Source organism: Cavia porcellus, unplaced genomic scaffold (assembly GCF_034190915.1).
Source record: "Cavia porcellus strain 051 isolate PalLab524CR breed Dunkin Hartley unplaced genomic scaffold, mCavPor4.1 scaffold_33, whole genome shotgun sequence".
Classification (NCBI taxonomy): Eukaryota; Metazoa; Chordata; class Mammalia; order Rodentia; family Caviidae; genus Cavia; species Cavia porcellus.
Window position 1 is genome coordinate 20393464 of NW_026947516.1, and position 22304 is coordinate 20415767.

Consider the following 22304-nt stretch of genomic DNA (forward strand, 5'->3'; position numbering starts at 1 on the left):
GACAAAAAAAAAAAAAAAAAGGCAAGAAAGGCCCAGTTTAGAGCTACTCTTGGGATCACAAGGGAAGCAGCAGTCTGCATAAACTATTTGTCAGCAGGCCTCAGCAGTCACAACTCAAGTGGACAAAGAAGTAGGCTTCTATCAGCATTTGTTTAAAAGTTCTTTAGGGGTGCAATCTTCTTGGCTCTAAGAATGCACTCAAAGAAGTACCTCCATTTTGAATACCTTTGCTTTGTCCAAGTGACCTCTTCCCATACCGAGTACCAGATTCAGCTCAGATTTTTTTCTTGATATTTGGCAACACTTAATGCTACTTCTTTGTTCATAACATTTTGTTTAATTACTTAAAAATCTGCAAAATGTTGTGTATATTTTACCATAGTTTTTAAAAATCTCCAAGTGTAGACCACACTCTAGCATTTCTAAAAATAAAAGTAAACATGTCAAAATAAGGTGACTTTTTGCTGCATTATATTTTTTAATTGAACTTTTCCTCCATAAAAGAAATGATACCACAAACATTGTACATATGTTTAACAAGAAGATTTGGTTAGGCTTCAGATTTTCCTCAGTAATAGTTTTATTTTTATACATTCTGTTGTGAGTTTAATGAAGTAAATAATTAGTATGCTGTCAGAAGCAAATTACCTGCAGATAAATGTTCTACAGATCTCAGTATTTCATTGTTTATTAAGTTCTGAAGTATTGAGCAGTTTCGATTGAAACCCCAGCTGGATTCTTTGTAGAAATTATAGTTCATATGGAAGTTCAAGGAATCCACAATAGTCAAAACAAAGTTGGAGCACTTATATGTCCCAGTTTCAAAACTTAATACAAAGATCCAGTAATAAAGATGGCCAGTTCATAGAATTATGATATCTGAAGTAAACCTTCACATTTATGATCAATTGATTTTCATGACAGGACACCAAAATCATTCAGTGTAGGAAAAGGTTATTTTTTCAACAAATGGTGCCAGAACAACTGGATGTCTACATGCAAAAAAAAATGCCCCCCTGCCTTATACCACACAAAAAATTTCATTCAAAATGGTTCAAAGATCTAAATGTAAAAGATAGAACTGTAAAACTTCTAGAAGAAAACACGAGTAAATCTTAATGTCCCTGGATTTGGTGGTGATTTCTTAGATAATGACACCAAAAGAACAAACAGAGAAAAATAAATTGACCTTTGTTAAAATTTAAAAACTTTAGTGCCTCACAGGATTCCATCGAGAGTAAAAAATTTTTTAAAAAATCCCAGATTGGAAAAACAACTGCAATCACATACCAGATAAGGGAATTTTCTCTAGAACCTCCAAAAATTCTTATAATGTAATAAATTGTAAGCCAAGTTTTAAAGGGCAAAGGATCTAGATAACTGTTTATCTAAAATATATAAATGGCCAGTTAAACACATGAAAAGGTGCTTAACATCATTAGTCATTAGAGAAATGCAAATCAAAACTACAATAAAACACCACTTGACACATACTACAATGACTATAAAGAAAGACAATCATGCATTGCTGAACATATGGAGAAATTGGACTCCTTATATATGGCTGGTAGGAATGGCGAATGGTGCAACCACTTGGAAAACTAGTTCCTCAAAAGGTTAAACATGGACTCACCGTGCGACTCATTCATTTGACTCCCAGGATTATACCCAAGATAAATGAAAACATGTCCACATTAAAAACTTACATCCAACTGTTCTTAGCAGCATTATTCATGATAGCCAAGAAGTGGGAACAACCCAAATGTCCATCGAGGGATGAATGGATAAATAACAATGTGGTCTATCCATACAATGGAGTGATATTCAGCTATAAAAGAGAATGGAGTGTTATGTACTGCAACATGGATGAACTTTCAAAACATTTCACTAAATACAAGAAGCCAGTCAAAAAATGGCCACATATTGTATGATTTCATTTATACTGGAAAATGTTCAGAAAAGGGAGATCTACATAGAAGCAGAAAATGGATTGTAGTTGCCTAGAAATAGCGTGGGTACTTGCTAATGGGTACGCTCTAGGGTGATAAAATTGCTCATAATCATGGTTGTAGAACTTTATTATACAGAAATAAAAGTCATTAAATTGTACATTTTAAATGGGGGAAGATTGTATATGTGGACTTTATCTCAATAAAGACATTACAAAACAAAAATTTCCAATGTAAGCAATAATTTGAAGAACCTTCATCCATCCTTCATAGTGATTTGTTCCTTTTTACCCTGAACTGTTATACTTGTTTGCCTTCCATGTTTGATAGTGATAGTTGTGGAAATCTCTTAGGCAGTTGCCATTTTTTCTGACAATGCATGCCATGAGAAAAGTTAATTCAGTTTTCCAAATAAGAATGTATTCAGGCATTCTGTCCAAAATGTATTTATCCATGTTGTCCTAAGGCCAGAACTATTTTCCTCAGTTCTCCTGAAATGATGTGCTTACATGTGAAAGAAGACAGCATGAAAAAGCATTCATCTAAGGCGTGGGGATTAGAGAGATGTTGGCTCTAATATAAAACTGTTCTGAGCCCCAAATACCAGGCAAAAGAGTTGAAACTTTAAGGAGGCCACACAGTCACAGAGGACTTGAGCGTGGTTATCCAGGGTTGTGCTAGTGTGGGTTCATTCACTCACATCAGCGTTTGAAAATGGAAAGTAACTCAAGAGTTGCTAGCAAAAGCTGTGCTGTGTCCAGGGTCAGGACAGTCTCGGGAAAGTCCTCATGTCTGATTCCACCCTCCTGGGCCTTTCATCCCCATGTTCACAAGCCTCTCCCAGGGAACAACCTGGAACTCAGACAGACCTACAGAGGAACAGTGAGACTGGCTGCATTTCACATGAGCTGCCCACCAGATAAGCTCTGACAGCAAGAAAAGGGCAGGCTAGGATCATTCCTTCCCAGGAGGTTTCATGCATTAGGAAATGGCATATTTGGGTGGCACAAGGCAGAGTTTGGAGGGTGAGAAGCCTCCAGAGTAGAAGTCCTTTTTGTGACATGAGTCCTGATCACTTCCTCCGAAGCATGTATCATGGGCCTCTAAGTCACCAGTGTAGCTTCCGTGCCTGCTCTTTTTCCACATGTTGAGCTTGTCAAAAAGTGATAGCCTTGCTGAGGAAATTCTGCTGTGTTCTGGTCACTTGAGGTTCTTCAGTACTACTTACACAGGCAGCCTGTCCCATGCAGCCACCTAAAGGTGACCACAGACTTGGGCAGCCTGCCTGAATGGGTTGTGTGATAGAACTGTGTGTCATGGGAGCTCTGCCCTTCTCACGCATCTAAAGTCTCAGACCACCACTTCAGGGTGTAAACTCGGAGCAGGAGAGGGTCTCCTACCCTGGATATTTGGTCACTTATTGTGTGCAGGCCTCAGAAGACCAGGACAATTGTGGGACAGGCCACATGCTCCCATCCACCTCCTTCATGCCTGCCATGCAGTCAACCTCAAAACTTTTTGCTACCTAGCAGTCTCTCTGCAGACCTCTTTAGCCACAATTTTATGAAAATAACTTCAAGCCTGCTCTCCTTTGGCCGTCAAAAGTGACCACTGGGTGTTCCACTTTGGAATATGGAAGGGCAAGAAAGAATTGTCAAATTTCTGGGCTGCTGTATGTTCCCCTGGGACTGTATCTTTCACAGTGTTACTGAGACAAAAAGAGAATGAAAGAGTAGCATCCAGTTACCCATTAGGCTTTTGTAAAAAAAAATGGTTTGGAGGATATTTTTTTTCTTTGATCTTGAGTGAGGAAAAAGTTCATTTTTCTTTTTCATTGAAATGGGAAACTATATTTAGAAAAGAAGAAAGAGAAAGAAAAAGAACGAACGAAAGTAAAGAAAGATTCTCTACACAGCCCTGCATCTAAAAGTGCTTGTAACATACAGTTCTGTTGATCACATTGGTGCACCAGGTCCCCCACCCCTGGCCAGACCAAGCCGGAGCAGGCGTCAGGCACACTTGCTAACACACTCCAGCAGCTCCATCCGGATGGCAATGCGGACATGCCAACCCAGAGGGATCAGCCGGATGAAGCGCGAAATAATGGGGGGCCGCAGAAGATTCTGGACTGTGGAGCTTCGATCTGAGTTTCCATAGAAGACCTAAAAAGAGGGGGGAAAGTCCAGTCACCAACACATCTGCCAAGAAAAAGAGGGACAACTTCTATCTGGAACTAGCCCCAATTTTTAACTGGAGAATCTTAGTAGTTAAAGTGCCGAGACTTTGCCAGCGCCCCTAAAATCTTACCTTGAGTACAGCTACATGCTAAAGGCATCTATGAATATATGGGACATTTGAAACTGTGCCATCCAATATGCTAGCCTGCCTGGCCACATGTATTTTTTAAATTTATATGAGTTAAAATTATAACAGAGTACAGTGGTGTATACCTGTAATCCCAGCACCTTAGAAGGATGAGGCAGGAGGGTCAGTGTTTGAACCCATTCTGAAAAACCTAGCAATTTACTGAGACTGTCCAAATTAAAACAAAACAAAACCAAAAAACCCACCTTTTTTGAAAAGGCCTGGGTCCAGACCCTAGGTTTAGCACCTACTACACCAACAAAAGAAAAAAAATGTTCTACCACCAATCTGTTCTCCCAGACCACATTAGCCACACCACAAGTGGTTAGCAGCTACATGGACCAGTAGTGCCATATTGGACAGCACAGATATGAACATTTCCATTATCACAGAAAGTCCTAATGGATGGTACTGATAGAAAAAATGCCTCAATTCTTACCACCAATTTTATGCTTTTATCCTCTACATTTTGACAAGGAAATCTGTAAAAGCCCTTTTGCACAAGAATGTCCCAATGTTCCAAAGGTATCCAAAAATATGGGCTCAAGTAAAAACTTAGGCCCGGCTCTGAAGTTGTGATGCAAAGCTTAAATGTCTGTATTCACTTTGATACAAGTGACAAATACCTGTTAGAAAATATTTTTAAAAACAAACCAGGGGCTGGGGATGTGGCTCAGTGGTAGAGTTCTTTCCTTGTATACACACAGCCCTGGGTTTGATCCCCAGCACTACACCAAACCAAACCAAACAAACAAAAAACCCACCAAAAAGTAGATGAAAAATTCTGGAAAGAGGACAGTGCCAGAGTACAGTTTTGTTTTTTCGAGAAGTAACAAAGACTTGCAGGGGATGTTTGACAGTATTTTTGAAGAAATCATTCTTTGTACTCTTTCCAGAGTCACTGTATTCTCCTGTACAACACAAGAACATTACATTTCCTTCTGTGATCCTCTCCTGAAAAAAATCTATTATATTTGACCTTACCAGTGCACAAAATAAGACAGACTTGGTCTGCCATGATCTTGCCTTTCTTCTCCAGTGTAGTGCCCCACACTGCCCTCTGAGCTATTTGTCCTTGTGCCTGTTCAAGTAGAAGCCATGTGAAAAGGGACAATAGAGCAGGCTCCATCAAATTGCATAAGTGCTAGAATGGAGTAGACTATTTCTTGCAGTGAAATGTCAAGGACTTCAGAAGTATGGGACTTGAGTGCATTCTGATGTCTCTTGGAGAGCCAACTAATAAGGACAAAAATGAAATTAAATGTGCAAGGATCAAGATGGATTTTTCCATTGTTATAAAATTCTTCAAACCTCTACCCATGAGCAAACCCAATTCACTGGGCAAATTGTCATCAGAAACTACAAAGCCTTATTTTCAGCCACACACATTTACTTCACCTGATTAAATGTCAAAAATTGACCTGGGGAATTCCTTATTCTTAGGCAAAAGAATAGCTAACATTTCCAAACAGCCAGTAGTTTTAAATTTATTTTTACTCTTTACAAATATGTAGAGAGAGAGACATAGACAGAGAGATAAAGAGAGACAGAGATAGCAGTCAAATGTGTCCATGGTGAAGATGACTTTGGTCTTAGCCCTCAAAGATTAATAGGGTATAGAGTTGCCCAAATGTTTCAGTATCTCTGATTGCACTGATAGAATTCTTTTAATAATCATTTATGCAATGAAATAGCTAACTTGCTAGGTTGTCAAAAGTTTTCTTAATAGTAATGAGAGGCTATATCTATACAAATGGATACCTTTCTACTCACATTGATAGCATATCAAGCCAAACTCATGAAAAAGTATGTTCAGTGACCCAGTGAGTTTAGAAGTGGCCAGTCTTCAGTTTTCAGGCAACTGCAATATTCAGTGGTATGAGAATGGAAACAAATATTCCTTTTGCACAAGAGAACAGCATCCTCTAACAAACTGCTGGACACCGAACCTCCAGCCAGAAAGAAAAGAGAGCAGCCCAGATTTGGGGGAAAAAGCACAGATGACCCACGATGCTGTGGTGTCAGTGCTCTGATACAGCAATGACAAGAGCACAGAAACCAGTGGATATGAGCCTCACTTACCCGGTTGTTTCCCGTCTGATCCTTGTAGTAAATCCAGTTGAAGCGTTCATCAGTCCTGTACTGCACGCTGTACTTGGTCATCCACTCATCAATGTCACAGCGCCCCTGGGTGAGGATCCCTGAAATCACCTTAATCTCCTTCAGATCTATCTGTAACCACTGGCTGCTATCCTGGAACTTGGAGAGCCAAGCGCACCTGCCAGAAACACCAAGTCACCAGGAGCCCTTCCCTGTGAGCACCTGCAAAACACCAGCAGGTACTGGCTTTGGAGAGGCTGCCAGTGCCAGAAGATACCATTCCAGGTTGGCCTTTGCACCTGCTATAGCCCATGCATCTTGTCTTCCCTTGCCTGGCCATCTGCAAGCCTCAGGTTAAATATCTTTCCCTTAGAAAGCCTTCTGAGGTTCTTCCAAAGCATAATGAGGTCTCTCTTCCTTCATCTCCCCACAGCACTTGTCACATTACTGAGCAGTCCCTTGCATGATGTCTCCTCAAAACTGCCTCCTGAAGACAAATACCTCATCTGTCTTTTTTTTTTTTTTTTTTTTTTGTCTTTTTCCTTTTTATTGGTACCGGGGATCGAACTCACGACTGCCTGCTTGCAAGGCAGGCACTTATGCCACTGAGCTAAATTCCCAGCCCCTGCCTCATCTGTCTTTACCACTGCTGGACCAGTCCTTGGCACGCGAAACACACTCAGTATTTGTTGAATAATTAAGTGCATTCTATGCTATTCATTTATTAGAGACCTGTATTTTAGAAGCAAAGAAAACACATAGGCTGACTGCTCTACTTACCCAAAACCTTGGCTGTTGAGTCGGGCCTTGTTTGCAGTCCATGAGGAATACCAGCCCACATACTGCTCTGGATTAGAGCAGGTGATCTGGTCTGGTGTAACTTCCCCTGACTCGAAACCCAGGGGCTTGTGATATGGGCATTCTGGGAAAGAAAAACAATGTACTACATTCAGACATCTATAGCTCTAATTGCACGTGGTGAGGCACACCTGTAGTCCTGGCACTCGGAGGCTGAAGCAAAGGATTTGCAAGTTCAAGCCCAACTGGGCAACTCATCAAGACTGCTTCAGAAAGAAAAAAATACTCCCTCACCCCTACCCTATATCTCAGTACTCAAAAAGGAGATGACTAAAATATCAGTTGCAAATCCAAGAGTGGTGGTGCACACCTGTAATGGCAATAGTTTAGAGGCCGAGGCAGGAGGACTGCCATGAGTTTGAGGCCAGCCAGGACTACATAGTGATTTCACAACCAGCCTAGACTACATAGCAAGACCCTGCCTCAACTCCCCACCTCCCCCAAAAATAGAAGTAACAAAGTCATTGGCACTTTGGATATGGAGAATGTTTTACTTGTCAGCATGGGTAGAGCTGGGTTAGACTGTTCGCCCCCTGTGCAGGAAGAGAGTAAAAGATGAAGGAAGGGGATTGCCTCGGAGACTCAGCGTTCATAAAAGTGGAGGGAAAAAGTGGTTCTATGGCAACATGAGGGGGTGGATTTGAGAAATACTTCATCTCCTCCACCAGCTTAGAGACCTGAACACCAAGAGGTGAGCAGCGAAATGACATATTTACACGCGAGCAGCGAAATGACATATTTACACGCCAGGCATCTTCACTTCCCTCATTAACGCAGGTTTAGCCATGCAGCAAGATGACATCAGGGCCTCTAATTGTTCTTGGGTAGCAGATTTCACCAGTTATAGGAACAAAACAATGGTGAGCGGCAAGAAGGGCAATTATATATTGAGACTAACTTCCCACTTGTAAATTGCAATTTTCTCACCAGTCTTAAAAAAAAAATTAAAAATGTGAAATGTGCCAGAGTAACTGTTGAATAAGGAACAGCTGAAAAAGATGGCTTTTGCCAAAGGAGAAGCCAGAGGTAGTTCTTATACACTAATTGTCTCCTGCCTTCTCTTTTGGTGTGCTGTCACTTTAAAACAGTGCCAGAAGTAGGCATAGTGGACACACCTATAATTCCAGGACTCAGAGGCTGAGGCAGAAGAATTGCAAATTCAAACCCAGTCTGAGCAATTTAGTGAGACCCTGTCTCAAAATTTTAAAGGTTGGGGGAACTCAGTGCAAAGGCCCCAAGTTTGATCCCCAGTATCACAAAAAATAGGTAAAATAAAAACAGTGCAGGCCAGGGGAGATGGCACCTTCCAACCACTCAGAAGGTTGGGCAATTAGAGGGATATAGCAGTATAATATGGCATTTGCTTAGTATTCCTGTCCTGGGTTCAATCCCCAGTACTGTGAAAAACAAAAACAGTGTCAGGATACCTGATCAGAGAATGTCACTTGCTAAACAAACATTCACACACACACACACACACACACACACACACACACACACACATTGAAACTGGGGCCTTCCTACTGAGCTATACCTCCAGCTCTTTTTATTTTTTGAGATGGTCTTGCTAAGTCACTGAGTTGCCCCAGCTGGTCTTGAACTTGCAATTCTCCCGTCTCAACCTCCCAGAGTGCTTCAATTACGGGTAGGTGCCACAAATCCCAGATTCCCCCTTCTTTCTGACTAAAAAGTCCTAATTCTATTGGAAACAGCAATGTTGCCAACTAAAAAGGCAATCTTTCTCAGCCTTCCTTACACTTAGAAGTGACCACATGACACAATTTCTGACAAAAGAGACGTAAGGAGAATACCTGCTGGGATTTCTCATTGGGTTTCCTCACCTCTTTTTTCCTTTCCTGGTAGACCTGATAGCTTGTACTATACTACTATAGTCATCTTGCATCATGGGGTTAGGGCCAGTAGAACTGCAGGGCCCTCAGCCCTACTACCTTTAAGCAACTCCCTAACCTGCAACTCCCTAACCTGTAGTCATTTTACCATGTGAGTCAACAAACAACAAATTCAGTAAGCCACTGTGTGAGGAGTTTACCTGTAACCAAACCCAGTCTTACTGAATATCTGTGGAACACAAAAGATAAACTTGTCAAATACACCTGCCTAGTTTTCTGATTGCAAATGATAAACTCCCCAAAAGCCAAATCAATTACTTTCTCCCTATGTAAATTTGAGTTCGAGCTAAAGAAGTATATTTATTGGGGCACCAACACCTGTAACAATAACATGACATGCTGAAGTCTTTCTAGAGCATAATTTGTCAAAACTCAGTAAAAGTGAATGGGATGAATGGGACATGGTGGTGTACACCTACTGGAATCCCAGCACTCAGAAAGCTGAGGCAGGAAGATTGTTTCGAGTTCAAAGCCAGCCTGGACTACATAGTAAGCTGAAGGTCAACCTATATTACATAGCAAGACCCTGTCTCAATAAAACAACGAAAAAACCCTGATCATTCTGAGGTTCCTGGATGCCTGCAGCAAGGCTCTGTCCTGCCCCCAGGTGCTGAACACAGCAGGACAGCTTCAGTGTCTGGCCAGGAAAACTCAGTTTCTCTTCTGCTCTACCCAAGGAATAGACCTGACTGGTAAAAGTATGTGCAGCTCAGCAGGCTGGGTGGAGAGAGCACAGCATTTGTAGTTTATCAAGAACCCGAGGCTTTGGGAGTCTATTAAAACAATGTCAGTTTCCAGGAGAGAGAAGAGCACGCTTTTATGGGCCACTCGATCATGCCTATGTGACCAAATCATAAGGGGCACTTGTTAAGAATGTAGTTGCTACCCCATGACCCGTCCCCAGCCCCCACCCGCGAGGCGCGACCTCCAGTCGGCGTAGTCTGAGGGCCATGTCTGAGCCGCTGAGAGCGGAGGACCATCCAGACGTGGTGGGACCGAGAACACGCGGACACCGAGGGCCAGGACAGCATGGACCGTGGCGCTGAAGTGGATTAATAAGGAACTTAGTGATTTGGCCCATGACCCTCCAGCACAATGTTCTGCAGGCCCAGTTGGGGATGACATGTTTCATTGGCAAGCCACAATTATGGGACCTAATGACAGCCCATATCAAGGCGGTGTATTCTTTTTGACAATTCATTTTCCTACAGACTACCCCTTCAAACCACCTAAGGTTGCATTTACAACAAGAATTTATCATCCAAATATTAACAGTAATGGCAGCATTTGTCTCGATATTCTAAGATCACAGTGGTCTCCTGCTTTAACTATTTCTAAAGTTCTTTTATCCATTTGTTCACTGCTATGTGATCCAAATCCAGATGACCCCTTAGTGCCAGAGATTGCACGGATCTATAAAACAGACAGAGACAAGTACAACAGAATATCTCGAGAATGGACTCAGAAGTATGCCATGTGATGGTACCTTAAAATCAGAATAACCTGCATTATAGCTGGAATAAACTTTAAATTACTGTTTCTTTTTTGATTTTCTTATCCAGCTGCTCCCCTATCAGACCTCATCTTTTTAAATTTTATTTTGTGTTTACCTCCCTCCATTCATTCACATGCTCATCTGAGAAGACTTAAGTTCTTCCAGCTTTGGACAATAACTGCTTTTAGAAACTGTAAAGTAGTTACAAGAGAACAGTTGCCCAAGATTCAGAATTTTTTTAAAAAATGGAGCATGTGTATTATGTGGCCAATGTCTTCACTCTAACTTGGTTATGAGACTAAACCATTCCTCACAGCTCTAACTGCTGAAGAAGCCATCTAGCGGGGAGATGGATGCTTGGTTGTCACGGCAAGGAAGCAACATTATTCTAGCAGCATCCATTCTTGTTAAACCTTCCATTGTTAGAGATTTGAGGTTACGTGATATACTTTATGCTCATAACTGATGTGGCTGGAGAATTGGTATTGAATTATAGCATGAGCAGAACAGAAAATGTGATGTATTTTATGCATGTCAATAAAGGAATGACCTTGTTCTTACAGAGAATGGAAATTGGAACTCAGAACACCCTTTGTATTCCAAAATAGGGTCTCAAAACATTTTGTAATTTTCATTTAAATTGTTAGGAGGCTTGGAGCTATTAGTTAATCTATCTTCCAATACACTGTTTAATATAGCACTGAGTAAATGATGCAAGTTGTCAATGGATGAGTGATCAACTAAAAGCTCTGCTAGTAATTGATTTATTTTTCTTCAATAAAGTTGCATAAACCAATGAGGTAGCTGCCTGGATTAATCAGTATGGGAAACAATTTTTTTGTAAAATGCAAAGCTGTTTTTTGTATATACTGTTGGGATTTGCTTCATTGCTTGACATCAGATAATGATGTAAAGTTCAAAAGAGTGACTATTTTGCCATGTTCAGTTAAAATGTACAGTCTGTTACAGGTTGACCTGTCACTTGACCTGACTTACGCAGAATAATAAGCTATTCAGATAGTGTAGCTTCAATGTGCTACACATAGTGTACTGGTAGCCCTGGAGATCAGAGATGGACTTGGGGCCCAGCAGCTTTGAAATGTATGGAGTTGAAGAAATTTACTTTGCAGGTGCAACCCTTTCTCCCCCCCCCATCTAATATGTCTTCAACTTGTACACTTGATACCTTAGGAAAACCACAACATGGGAGTAATAGTGGGTCAAAATTAATAAAGTACTGTTTTGGTGTGGGAGTTGTCAAAAAAAAAAAGAATGTAGTTGCTAGGATTTCCCCTGGGGCGCGGCATTTTGTAATAAGCACACTTTCAGAATGCACTGTGAAAACCTTGCCCTGCCAGAGAAGGCGTTTTGTGGGCTGGTGAATTCAGAGGACTGAGTGCCAGGGAGTTGGGGGCTTCTCTCAGCCCTCAACTCGGAGGGATAAGGCCTCAGTATCAGAAAGCAGGGTTTCAACTGAGCTCTTGGCTATCACTTAACCTCAGTGTTTTGAGTTTTTTTTTTTTAATTTTGTGTTTACTTTAAAATTCTAACCAAGCTGGGGATATAGCACAGTGGTAGAGTGCTTACTTGCCTAGCACATGCAAGGTTCTGGGTTTGATCCTGACCACCTCAGAAAAAGCAAAATTCTGGATGTATCTAAGGCTCCTCCACCTCCAGCATTTGATGAATAAATATCTCTGCTTTTTTTTTTTTTTTTTGGCCCAGAGTCACCAACTATGAGGGAGGAGGCAGAAGAAAATATTTTGCTACCTTTCCTGATCACCTTATTTGTGGCATATTGTTTTATGTTTTCCTCTTACAAGTTTTTTGTCATGTTTTCCAAATTAGCCAGTCTAATGGTTGGGCATGAGCATCAGACCCTCAGGGGGACCTAATCAGTGACAGTGGCCTTAGAGAGCTTCCCTAGTGGCCAAGATGCAGTTGTTCACTTTGTGATATAAGATCTGTTTGTTCACACATAGATCCATCATCTCTGTGGCTTTGGCTGGCCACTGGGAGCCTATGCCTGATTTTCCCAGGCCCCAAGACTCATCCCATTGCCCCTCTGAATATTTTCAGGTGAATATTTCCACCTGAGTGACCCAGAGAAGCTTGGTGTCCCAGATTTCGTAAGCTGAGCCCTTCATCATCTAACCTATCATCCTTCATCCAATGCTCTGGGTCTCAGGCATTGATACCTCCAGGGCAGGGACTCCAGATCAATGGGGCTTGGCTGGACTGCACTGCAGCATCACCTGGGGAACTGTAAAAATACTGTTGTCTCCTCCCTATACCACGTAATTGGTCTAGAGTGGGGCCCCAGGCATCAGGACAAAGCTGCAGGTGATTGTAACGGACAGTGAAGGTCAAGAAGGCCTGTTTAGATCCAAATGAGTTTGGAGCATAACCCCTTCTGGCTCCATTTCTCATCTGAGAGGTGATATGACAGTTGTACTGCCTTTGGAAGTTGCTGTAAGAGTAAGCAAGGTAATGTTTGGAGACTGCAGAGTGTGTAGATACAATGTCTGGCCAACAAGCAGTTGCTAATATAGGTATAATCAGGGTGGGATGGTGAGGCTGTATTGACACCTTAGGTCTACATGTTTTCTAGTGAAGACACCACGGAGGAAATCAACACCTGTCTACTTTTTTCTGTCCCCCATCACTCCCATCCTTGTTGACAGCATCTCTCAGACTTTTGCAGCTGGATAGTCTAAGCCTAAATAGGAGCTAGCTGATTGAGACAGAGGAGGAAGTAGCAAAGGTGTAAGGGAGCCTTGAGTTCTTGGGGACATGTTTTTCCTGAAGGATGGGCCCAAGGGGGAGTGTGGGAACCCTGAGCCCTGGGCATCTTCAGCAAACCAAGGAGGTGCCTGCCTGACAGTGAGGTCGTGAGCCAGGCCAGGATTCAGCCACTCAGCTAGAGCCCAGACCCCACCTCCAGGCAGCCCTTGAAAACTTGTGGGTTTTCATGTAGTCCAGAGGAGAGGAGAAACTTTTAAAGACTTCTCACAGGCCACAATGAAACCTGGAAAAATAGAAAATGTGACATTTCTTGCACTTTGTATGCCATAAAATAAACTGCTGCACTCTTGTTAAACAATTATAGTATTTCTGAATTCCTGTCTTCTTCCTTCTTGGTCCTTAGCTCTTCTTTCCCATCTTCCCTGGGTCTAAAGACCTTTCCTTGGAGGCTGTTTTCTGTCCCCTCCAAGCTCCCTTTACCTAGCCACCTTTCTCTTCTCAGATCTCTACCCTCTTCCCTGGCCCACCTCGAGGTGGGTACAGGGCTCAGGTGATGCCTCTCAGGCTCCAGTACACCTGTCACATATCACTCCTTGTGGCTTGTCATCTCCAGCTGTCTGTCTTGTTCACCATTCTATCCTCTGAGCTGGATAAAACACCTGCACGCTGGGCACTCAACAGGTACTGACTGGGAGAGGGGTAAGCAGATGCCATGATCCCATTTTGGGTAACCACTGGGGACCCATGGAGGAAATGGCAGAAGTAGGAAGTAGAAAATTCAAGGAGGAAATAAAATTTGACTGTAGCTCTGAGAACTCCAACTGGTCTAATAAGAAAAAGCAGCTATAAGTCAAATATAAGATAGTAAGCAGCATATATAAATAATTTTGCCAAAGGCATTATGTTCAGGACACCCTTGTCAGGCATACAGAAAATTTGACCTTCCCAGATTTTCCACCCTATGGAAAAATTTGTCATAGCTATTAAACTGTTTGGCTCTAAGGGAAAAAATCTGCATCCTTGGTGGCCTGAGTGACTCAATAATTAGGTTAATAACAGTACATTTGTAATGTATTGCTTATCCAGGCAATGTCTATCTATTATTTTTTTACTCAGCCCATACTTTCAGGGTCTGTAGGCATGCTCCTCTGACATGTATACAAGAATGTGGGATGTGGCTTGGTGGTGTAGCTCTTAGCACTTGCCTAGCATAGGCGAAGCCCTGGCACCACTGCAACAATAAAATGTTAACCTAGGAGAGAGAAAAAAATGGTAGCTTGCTAGGGGGCTGGGTGCAGAGTCTCTGCAGAGAAATCAGATCAGATGCTAGAATATGACAACATGGAGAGGGCCAGATGAATGGATAACGATTCTTATTAGCCAAGGCGATAACCGAAGGGGAAAATAAAAATGGAAGAGGAAGGAAAAGTGCAGGTGGAGAGCTGAAGCCCAACATGCTGAGACTCGTCTGCACTGTATGAGGCACACCTGGACATCCAAGGTTGCACTGAGACCGTGGCTGCCGATAACAGGAATTGGCGAATCCCTTAATGGGAGGACATGGCACAATGAGCAGTGGATCCAAGGGGAAAAGCTATATTGCTTCTCGGAGACTGCTGGAAATTGAGACCTGGGGCCCCACGAAGCAGCCAAAGCCACCTGGCCGTGCCAGAAGAGACTGTGTGAAGCTCCTGGGCTCCAAAGCCAGACACAGTGCAGTTTTCTGACTGATCCACACTGTGCTGGGAATGCAGTGAAGCCGCGCTGCACAGTGTGCAGTGAAAAAGAGGAAGATTTACATTGAGGCCCAGTGAGTACTAGGGACTGGGTCCCGTGGCTGCTGTCGCTGGCTGGAGGACATCTTGGAATTGGGTAGAGCCCTGCACCGCGGTGACATCAGTGACACAGAGAGGACTGGTGGAGAACATCCTGGAGTTGGGCAGAGCCTGGCACCACAGTGACATCAGATAGTTGCCCCTGGCACAGAGAGGTTTGGTGGAGGACAGCTTGGATCTGGGCAGAGCACTGCACTGCAGTGACATAAGTCAGCCACCCCTGCTGCAGAGAGAACTGGCAGGGTCTGCTGGGGCTGAACTACGCCTCTGGTTGGGACCCAATAAGCAGACACAAAATTGTCGCGACTCTGTGACATCCACATGGTACAGCCTAACTTGCGGATTGACTGGCACAGAGGCTAGAGGCTAGCCTGCACCATCCCTGCATCCCTGCCTATACCTCAGATAACAGCAAAATGGGGTGGGCAGCAAAAACTCCAGTCAGCACGCTTTGGAAAGACCCTAAGCAATATGGAGAGGGCCAGAGACCCCCAGGACACTCCAGTCTGAAAGAAACCAGCAACATGACAAGAGATTAAAAAAAAAAAAATCTCCAGCTGCCGAACCTGGGAAAATAAGCCCGGGAGAAGTAAATACAGAAGAGAACCAGCACAGTAACCATCCAATACTAGACACATCATCAGCCGATATAAAGAAATACCTTCATGACCTCATAGACGAATTTAAAACTGTACTTCTGATCCAAGTGAGGCAAGATATAAAGAGATTAATTAAAGAAATGATAAGCCCCTCCCAAGAAAAGACAGATGGAAGAACGGAGGAAATCAGACAAGAAAGAGAAACCTCTGATGAAAAATTTAAACGTAACCTAGAATACATGAAACAGATCCAAAGAGATTACCAGGAAACTAAAAACTCCATTGAAAACTAGCAAAATGCCTTGACGGAAACTAAAGTTAGCCTTTTGAAACTTGAAGAGAGATTTATGATATATGATTGTGAAAGAAAAGACCTCTTAAAAATAATGAGGAACCAGAAAGAAACAATTCAAAGGCTAGAAGATGACAAAAGGATACATAACTTAAGAATAAAGCATGTGAGCGAGGAAGTAAGAGTAACCAAAAATGAACTACAAAGAATATTCACAGATATATTAAAGGAAAACTTCCCAAGCATAGGAGAAAGAAATGATATCCAGATAAATGAGGCGTACAGAACTCCAACCACCTACAACAAAAATAGATCTACACCCAGACATATAATAATCAAGATTCCAGAAATCCACCAAAAGAACGGAATACTAAAAGCAGGGAAAAGAAGCAGAGTACCTAGAAAATGGGAAAATAATCAAAATAACAACAGGCTTATCAACACACACTCTCAAATCGAGAAGAGCCTGGGGAGAAATTATCCAAGCCCTGAAAGAAAATAATCTACAATCAAGACTGATGTACCCAGAAAAACTCTCTCTCAAAATTAATGGAGAAATAAGATGTTTCCAAGACAAGGAGGAACTGTGGGAGTTCATGGCCACCAACCCAACCCTACAGAGAGTGCTGAAGGACATTCCAGAGACAGAGAGGAAGGGATACCAGGATTCCAGCAACAGTGGCAGAGAGGCCTCAATGAATGCGGCAGACAGTGGAATGAGAGAGTAAGGTGAACAAATTATAGCAGTAAAGTGGAGTAGCAGACATGAGGCAGAGACGGTAAGCTATAATCTTTAATATAGATAGTCTTGATACACTAAAATTTTAAAAAATGGCAGAGTAGATTAGGAGACAGGCTCCATCAAGATGCTCTGAATGGGAAATACAGTCAGCCCGAATGAGGATTAATAAACTGAAAGTCAAAGATGAGAAAGCAAAGCTATATGCGACAGAAAACCAGAGAGAAATAGGGACATCTCATCCAGCAGCCGCAGATAGATTGGAAAGCTATGAGACTTGTGGGCAGTATATAACTACACAGCTGGAAGGAAGGAAAACCCTATGAATTTAGTGAGTAAAGGAGTACAGCTCAAGATCAAGTTCAGGGGTAGAAAGGTTCAGCAATACTCAGATAGACTACAGGCTGGCCTCCTAATCTAAAAACTAAAGGGGCTAGTGAGACCTAAAACATACAAAGCATCCTGAGAAGGGGAAAGGTGAAAAATAGCCCAAAAAGGGAAGGCAGAGGTCATTGTTAATAGTGTATCAGGATTCAAAAGTCACAATAGTCTTATCGCTCTGTATAGTTTGAATTTATTTTGTTCTGGTCTGTCCACTCATATTGGATTTGAGGGCACAGATATCTAACCCCAAAATAGCAGGTTATATCATGGTAACTGTCCTTAATTTCCTATTAACTTAAACTGAGACTCTGTATTACTTGCATTGTCTTACTATGACTGATCTTATTTGAATCTGGTTTATTAGACCGCGGTTTTGCCTTTGCTGATGTTATTCGAATTTGGTATACTTGATAGTATCAAGTCTAAAAGTAGAGGCAACTACTCTGAAGATGACGAGATGTAAAAGATATCCATACTGGTTTTGATTATTAACCACTCTCAAGTCCTACAATGTTTTCAAAGTTGTGTTTTTATAAAAATAGCTATGTAATACTGTGCTTAACTATATTAAGCCTGATAATGTGGACAAGTCTATTGAAAATAACAAAAGAAAGCATAGTAACTACAGTAGATCACCTAATATTGTGGTCTTAAGTATCTTTTTCATTGCATGTTTTTCTAGGAATTTGTTTTGCTGTCTTGTTATGATTTGTTTTTCCCTATAATACAGAGAGAATAGATATACATGTAGAAATTCACACATGGGAAGAATTTTTTAAACTTTTTACGGGAAAAGATTATATAATGCAAGATGTAATGAACAGATACTCTGAAGAAGAAGAGACACTAAGAAACCCAATGCTAATTCTATAACATTATGATATAAAATCTAGCAATACTATTATTCACTGTTCAGAGTGATATTAGTCTAGTCTCTTAAGTTCAATTTCAGCATACCTAAAGACAAGGAGAGCTACTATGAAGAGAATGAGAGACATTATGGTAGTCATTATTGACTTCGCCAGTGTCAGGTCTTGAAGACCTAAAAAACCTTCATCATCGTGTAATGATTTGATTAGTTCTATAATATGCAGTATGTATTCAATGTGTGTGAAGATGGGAACAACTATTTGGAAGAAAACTAGAGACAATAAGATGGATAGTGAAGATCTCCAGTGGACTTGCTTTGAAATCTGTGTTTCTTTAAATTGTTTCTTTTTGAACTGTTTTGTTCTGTTTTGATGTTACCCTCTTTAAGATAAAAAACAAGTGTGTAGGACTGATAACCATATTACTAAGTTTTTGTTGGATCATTGAGCAGAACTGTTGGCAGTGTCACTACTTAAATGTCACTTTACATACTTTAGGTTTGTAACCTGAACAACTATTTCTAAGATGACAATATGTAACATATCAACTGGTGATTTCTTAGTGTTTATTTTTCTGTAATTCTGTATTATTTCTACCCTTTTTTTCTCCATTTTTTGTTTCTTTCTCTTTAAATAAAAAAAATGGTAACCTAAAGAAGCACAAAAAGAAAAGGTAGGTATTTTGCTAGGCGTGGTGGCACATGGCTCTAAACCCAGAACTAGGAAGGCAGGAGGATTGCCATGAGTTTGAGGCCAGCCTGGGTTATGTAGTGAGTTCAAGCCCAGTCTAAACTACATAGTGAGACCTTGTCTCAAAAAAAAAAGGAAAAGAAAAGAAAAGAAAGCAATGAGAATTTGGGAACATTCTTGGCAGGAGATTCCAGATTGCTATGAATATTATTATGCTTATAGCCTAGTCTTGAATATATATGACCAAAATGCTAGAATAATAAATATATAATATAATATGATATAAAATAATAAAATATATAGAATAACATTCATAGAATGGATTATATATTTGAATACAGTAGAATATAAAATCTAGAATAAAAGTAAAATGTTAGTGAACCACTGAGTAGCTTATATTTTTGTTTCTTATTTCTTTTTTTGGTGGTGCTGAAGTCTGAGATCTGGGCCTTACGTGTACAAGGCAAGTACCATGAGCTCTGAGCTCTGTGTGGGGTCCCCAGGCATTAGCGAGCCATCCTGTGGCTACCCTGGTGGTTCTGACCTATGCCCTGTCCTGTGCTTTTTAGGATCTGCTCACTTACCACAGACCATGGAGGTAGCAGTCAGTCTCAGGATGTTCAAAGACCATAAGTGTTCTAAAAATGTTAGTAAGAATCACAAGCATTGAAGACTCGATTGGCAAGTGACTTCTAGAAGCTTATAGCCAGCATAGCTGCTCTGAGTCATCTCATTTATGGAAGAACCCATTAAAATATCGGACATTGAAGACTAACGTGGTGTTTGTTTTACCTGCCTAAAAATATCTATTGCTTAAAAAACAAAAAACAATGAAAAGGGAACACTTAAGTTGAAATATTTTTCTAATTTTAGAACTTCTAGTTCATGGCAACTGGGAAGGGGTACAGCTCAGGGGACCAGAGTCATTGTCACATTGCTCTAACCCTAGACCTTTCTCAGCTTCACAATTGATTGGGTCAATGAAGCTTATCTACATAAATCACCTCTTTCCAATTCTTCTTAAAATTTCCTTGGCATGGAATTGCAGTAGCCCCCATGGTTCTAGGGAAAAGGATACTTAATTCCACCAAGTGGTGAAGTTCTGCAAGGTGAAGATAAGGCCTTCATTTTAGTCTTAGCAGTGCCTGCCACATAATACTGTAGGCACATGGTGAAAGAGAGTTGGGTTGATTTCTATGTGGATTTTTAAGGGAGGGATGTCTTCAACATTGACTGTACAGCTCTTACCAACACTTACTGGATTCCTGAACTCATGTTATGGTGCTCAATATGATGTCCCTAGAAAAAGCCTCCCTGAACTCAAGGGTCTTCCTGTTATTCTCACTATCATTGCAGGGCTCCACTGTTCACCAGGGAACAGACTGTGTTAGAAAGGACTTCCTACCCTTTTAGTAAATAGGAAACAAAGGAGGTAGCAGAGACGATTGTGCCATAGCCCTCCTACTGCCCAATTTGCTATTTTAATGCAAATTTAAAGAAGTAATAAGGAAACACACAGACACCAAACCTGTCTCTTGCCAAGGGACGATGAGGCAAATCTGTAAAGTATATGAAGTTGCAGGGCATCTTCTTAAACCAGGTCCATGCAAAATAGGCCCTGAGCACCAGAAAGGATTAAGCATTGTGAATACTTTCTGGGCCTGCACTAGCCCCTAAAATGTGCTCACTTCTTGACAGTGTGAGCCCCCAAGAGGCTGCAGGAAAAAGGAACTACCTTTTATGAAAGGTTACACTTTGCCAGGTCTAACACAAGATGCTGTGATGCCTTACAGTATACTTATTTCTCAGAACAACCCTTAGAGCAGAAGTCAGCAATCTGTGACCTGTAGGCCAAATGGAGCTCACCTTCTCTTGATAAAGTTTTATTGGAACACAACCATGCTTGTGCATTTACACATCATCTGTGCCGCTTGCAAACTACAAGGCAGAATTGAATATTTGGGAAAGAGACTGTTTAGTCCCCAAAGCCACCAACATTTACTCTTTTAATCCTTTACAGACAAAAAGTTCAGGCCCCTGTCTCAGAGGAAGGCCTTCACACTAGGTAGGATGACTATGTTAGCTGCAGAACAAACTGTCCAGGAATGTCCAAAGCTTCACACAACAGAGGACTATTTTTCACCCCATGACTTCTCTGCTGTGGGTGGGCAGCGAGTTATTCTCTGCTTAATCATCCAGGGACCAGACTGAAGCTCCATGGCAGCTCCCAAGAGCTAAGTGCCAGCCCCTGGACACCACTGCTCCTGTTCTGCCACCTGGCTGCAAGGGGCTGAAAAATGCAGGGAAGCACAGAGCTGCGTGGTACCCACTGAGTATCCAGGCACAGCACCATCCTCTCTGTTGGACGCAAAAAGGACCAACAGAGGCCTCTAGTTCACAAGTGACACAGCCAGGATTCCAGCTCTGCCCTTTCTGACCCCAAAGCCTATGTTCTCAAAATCTTATGCTTGTCCACAGTTCATTTCTTTTCAAACAGTTCCATTAGTCAATTTCACTAAAGGTTGGGTCCCATCTGACCTTGTTGCCCAGGATTGACAATGGCCAGTGTGAGAGTTAAAGGTCAAGAGCCAATTGCAGAGAACCCAGTGTGGAGCATTCAGGGATTAATTCATCCGTGTAAAAGGAGGAGCAATAAAATGTTCCAAAGGGTGTGCCCATCCCACAGCCAAGAAAGGACACTCACCTGGTATGCAGTTTAAGGAGGTGACACCTGTAGACCACAGGGCATTGGCTGCTCCTTGGCAATCACACTTGCATGCTTTGTGGTACCAGGGGTCCTCGCCCTCGTCCTGCAGGAAGCCAAAGGGCCAGGAAGTCAGAAAAGTCACTGCTAAATGCAGGCATGGTTAGCCGCCCTGGAAAACTTGTTTCAAAGATGACACTTGTTCCTTCCACATCATCTGTGGGTGCTGTGTTCCAATGGCAGGCTTGTTAATTGAGCCTGAACACACACAATTGCCACTCATTTTTTTACTTGAAATAAGCAAATATCTGCCACCATTAGCAACCAGCTGATCATCTCACAGATACACCTTTGTAGAAGGCTGTATCCATCCTCTCTTGGGCTTGGGGAACCCCAGTACAAGGTCGGACTCTTCACATACCCTAGAGGTTCCTATCAGGGAACCTGATTTTAAAGGGTATTAGATTCAAAATTGTATCATCTCATTTAATACCTTGTTTACTTTTAGTCTCACATTAAAATAGAAATCTTGCTAGGGATATGGCTCAGTGGTAGAGCACTTGCATAGCATACTCAAGACCATGAGACCAATCACCAGCATCATAAAACAAACAAATCACTAACCCTGCAGCTTCCCTAGAAACGAATGTATTATTGCTACCACCAGGGTGGGGTGTTAAAAATGTATTTAGGGGAGGCTGAGTCAGGAAGATCACAACTTCAAACTCAACCTGGGCAATTTAGTGAGATACCAGTCTCAAAATTTAAAAA

General features: G+C 41.8%; 2 protein-coding genes across 3 annotated transcripts in view; one reads left to right on the forward strand and one right to left on the reverse strand.

Annotated features, from left to right (window-relative positions):
• Positions 1 to 330: 330 nt before the first annotated feature.
• The window catches only part of Rs1 (retinoschisin 1), a 38424-nt gene continuing 16450 nt past the window's right edge, over positions 331 to 22304 (reverse strand). For both annotated transcript variants that reach the window (XM_063242995.1, XM_003466414.4), the window contains 4 exons: positions 21534 to 21639; positions 7194 to 7335; positions 6396 to 6591; positions 331 to 4111 (listed from right to left, as the gene is read on the reverse strand). In XM_063242995.1, the coding sequence (XP_063099065.1) occupies positions 3959 to 4111; positions 6396 to 6591; positions 7194 to 7335; positions 21534 to 21639 (597 nt within the window). In that variant the 3' untranslated portion in view covers positions 331 to 3958. The remainder of the gene's footprint in view (positions 4112 to 6395; positions 6592 to 7193; positions 7336 to 21533; positions 21640 to 22304) is intronic.
• LOC101788206 (ubiquitin-conjugating enzyme E2 D3-like) lies at positions 10234 to 11475 on the forward strand. Its single transcript, XM_063242996.1, has one exon. The coding sequence runs from the start codon at positions 10305 to 10307 to the stop codon at positions 10659 to 10661; it is 357 nt and encodes a 118-aa protein (XP_063099066.1). The 5' UTR covers positions 10234 to 10304; the 3' UTR covers positions 10662 to 11475.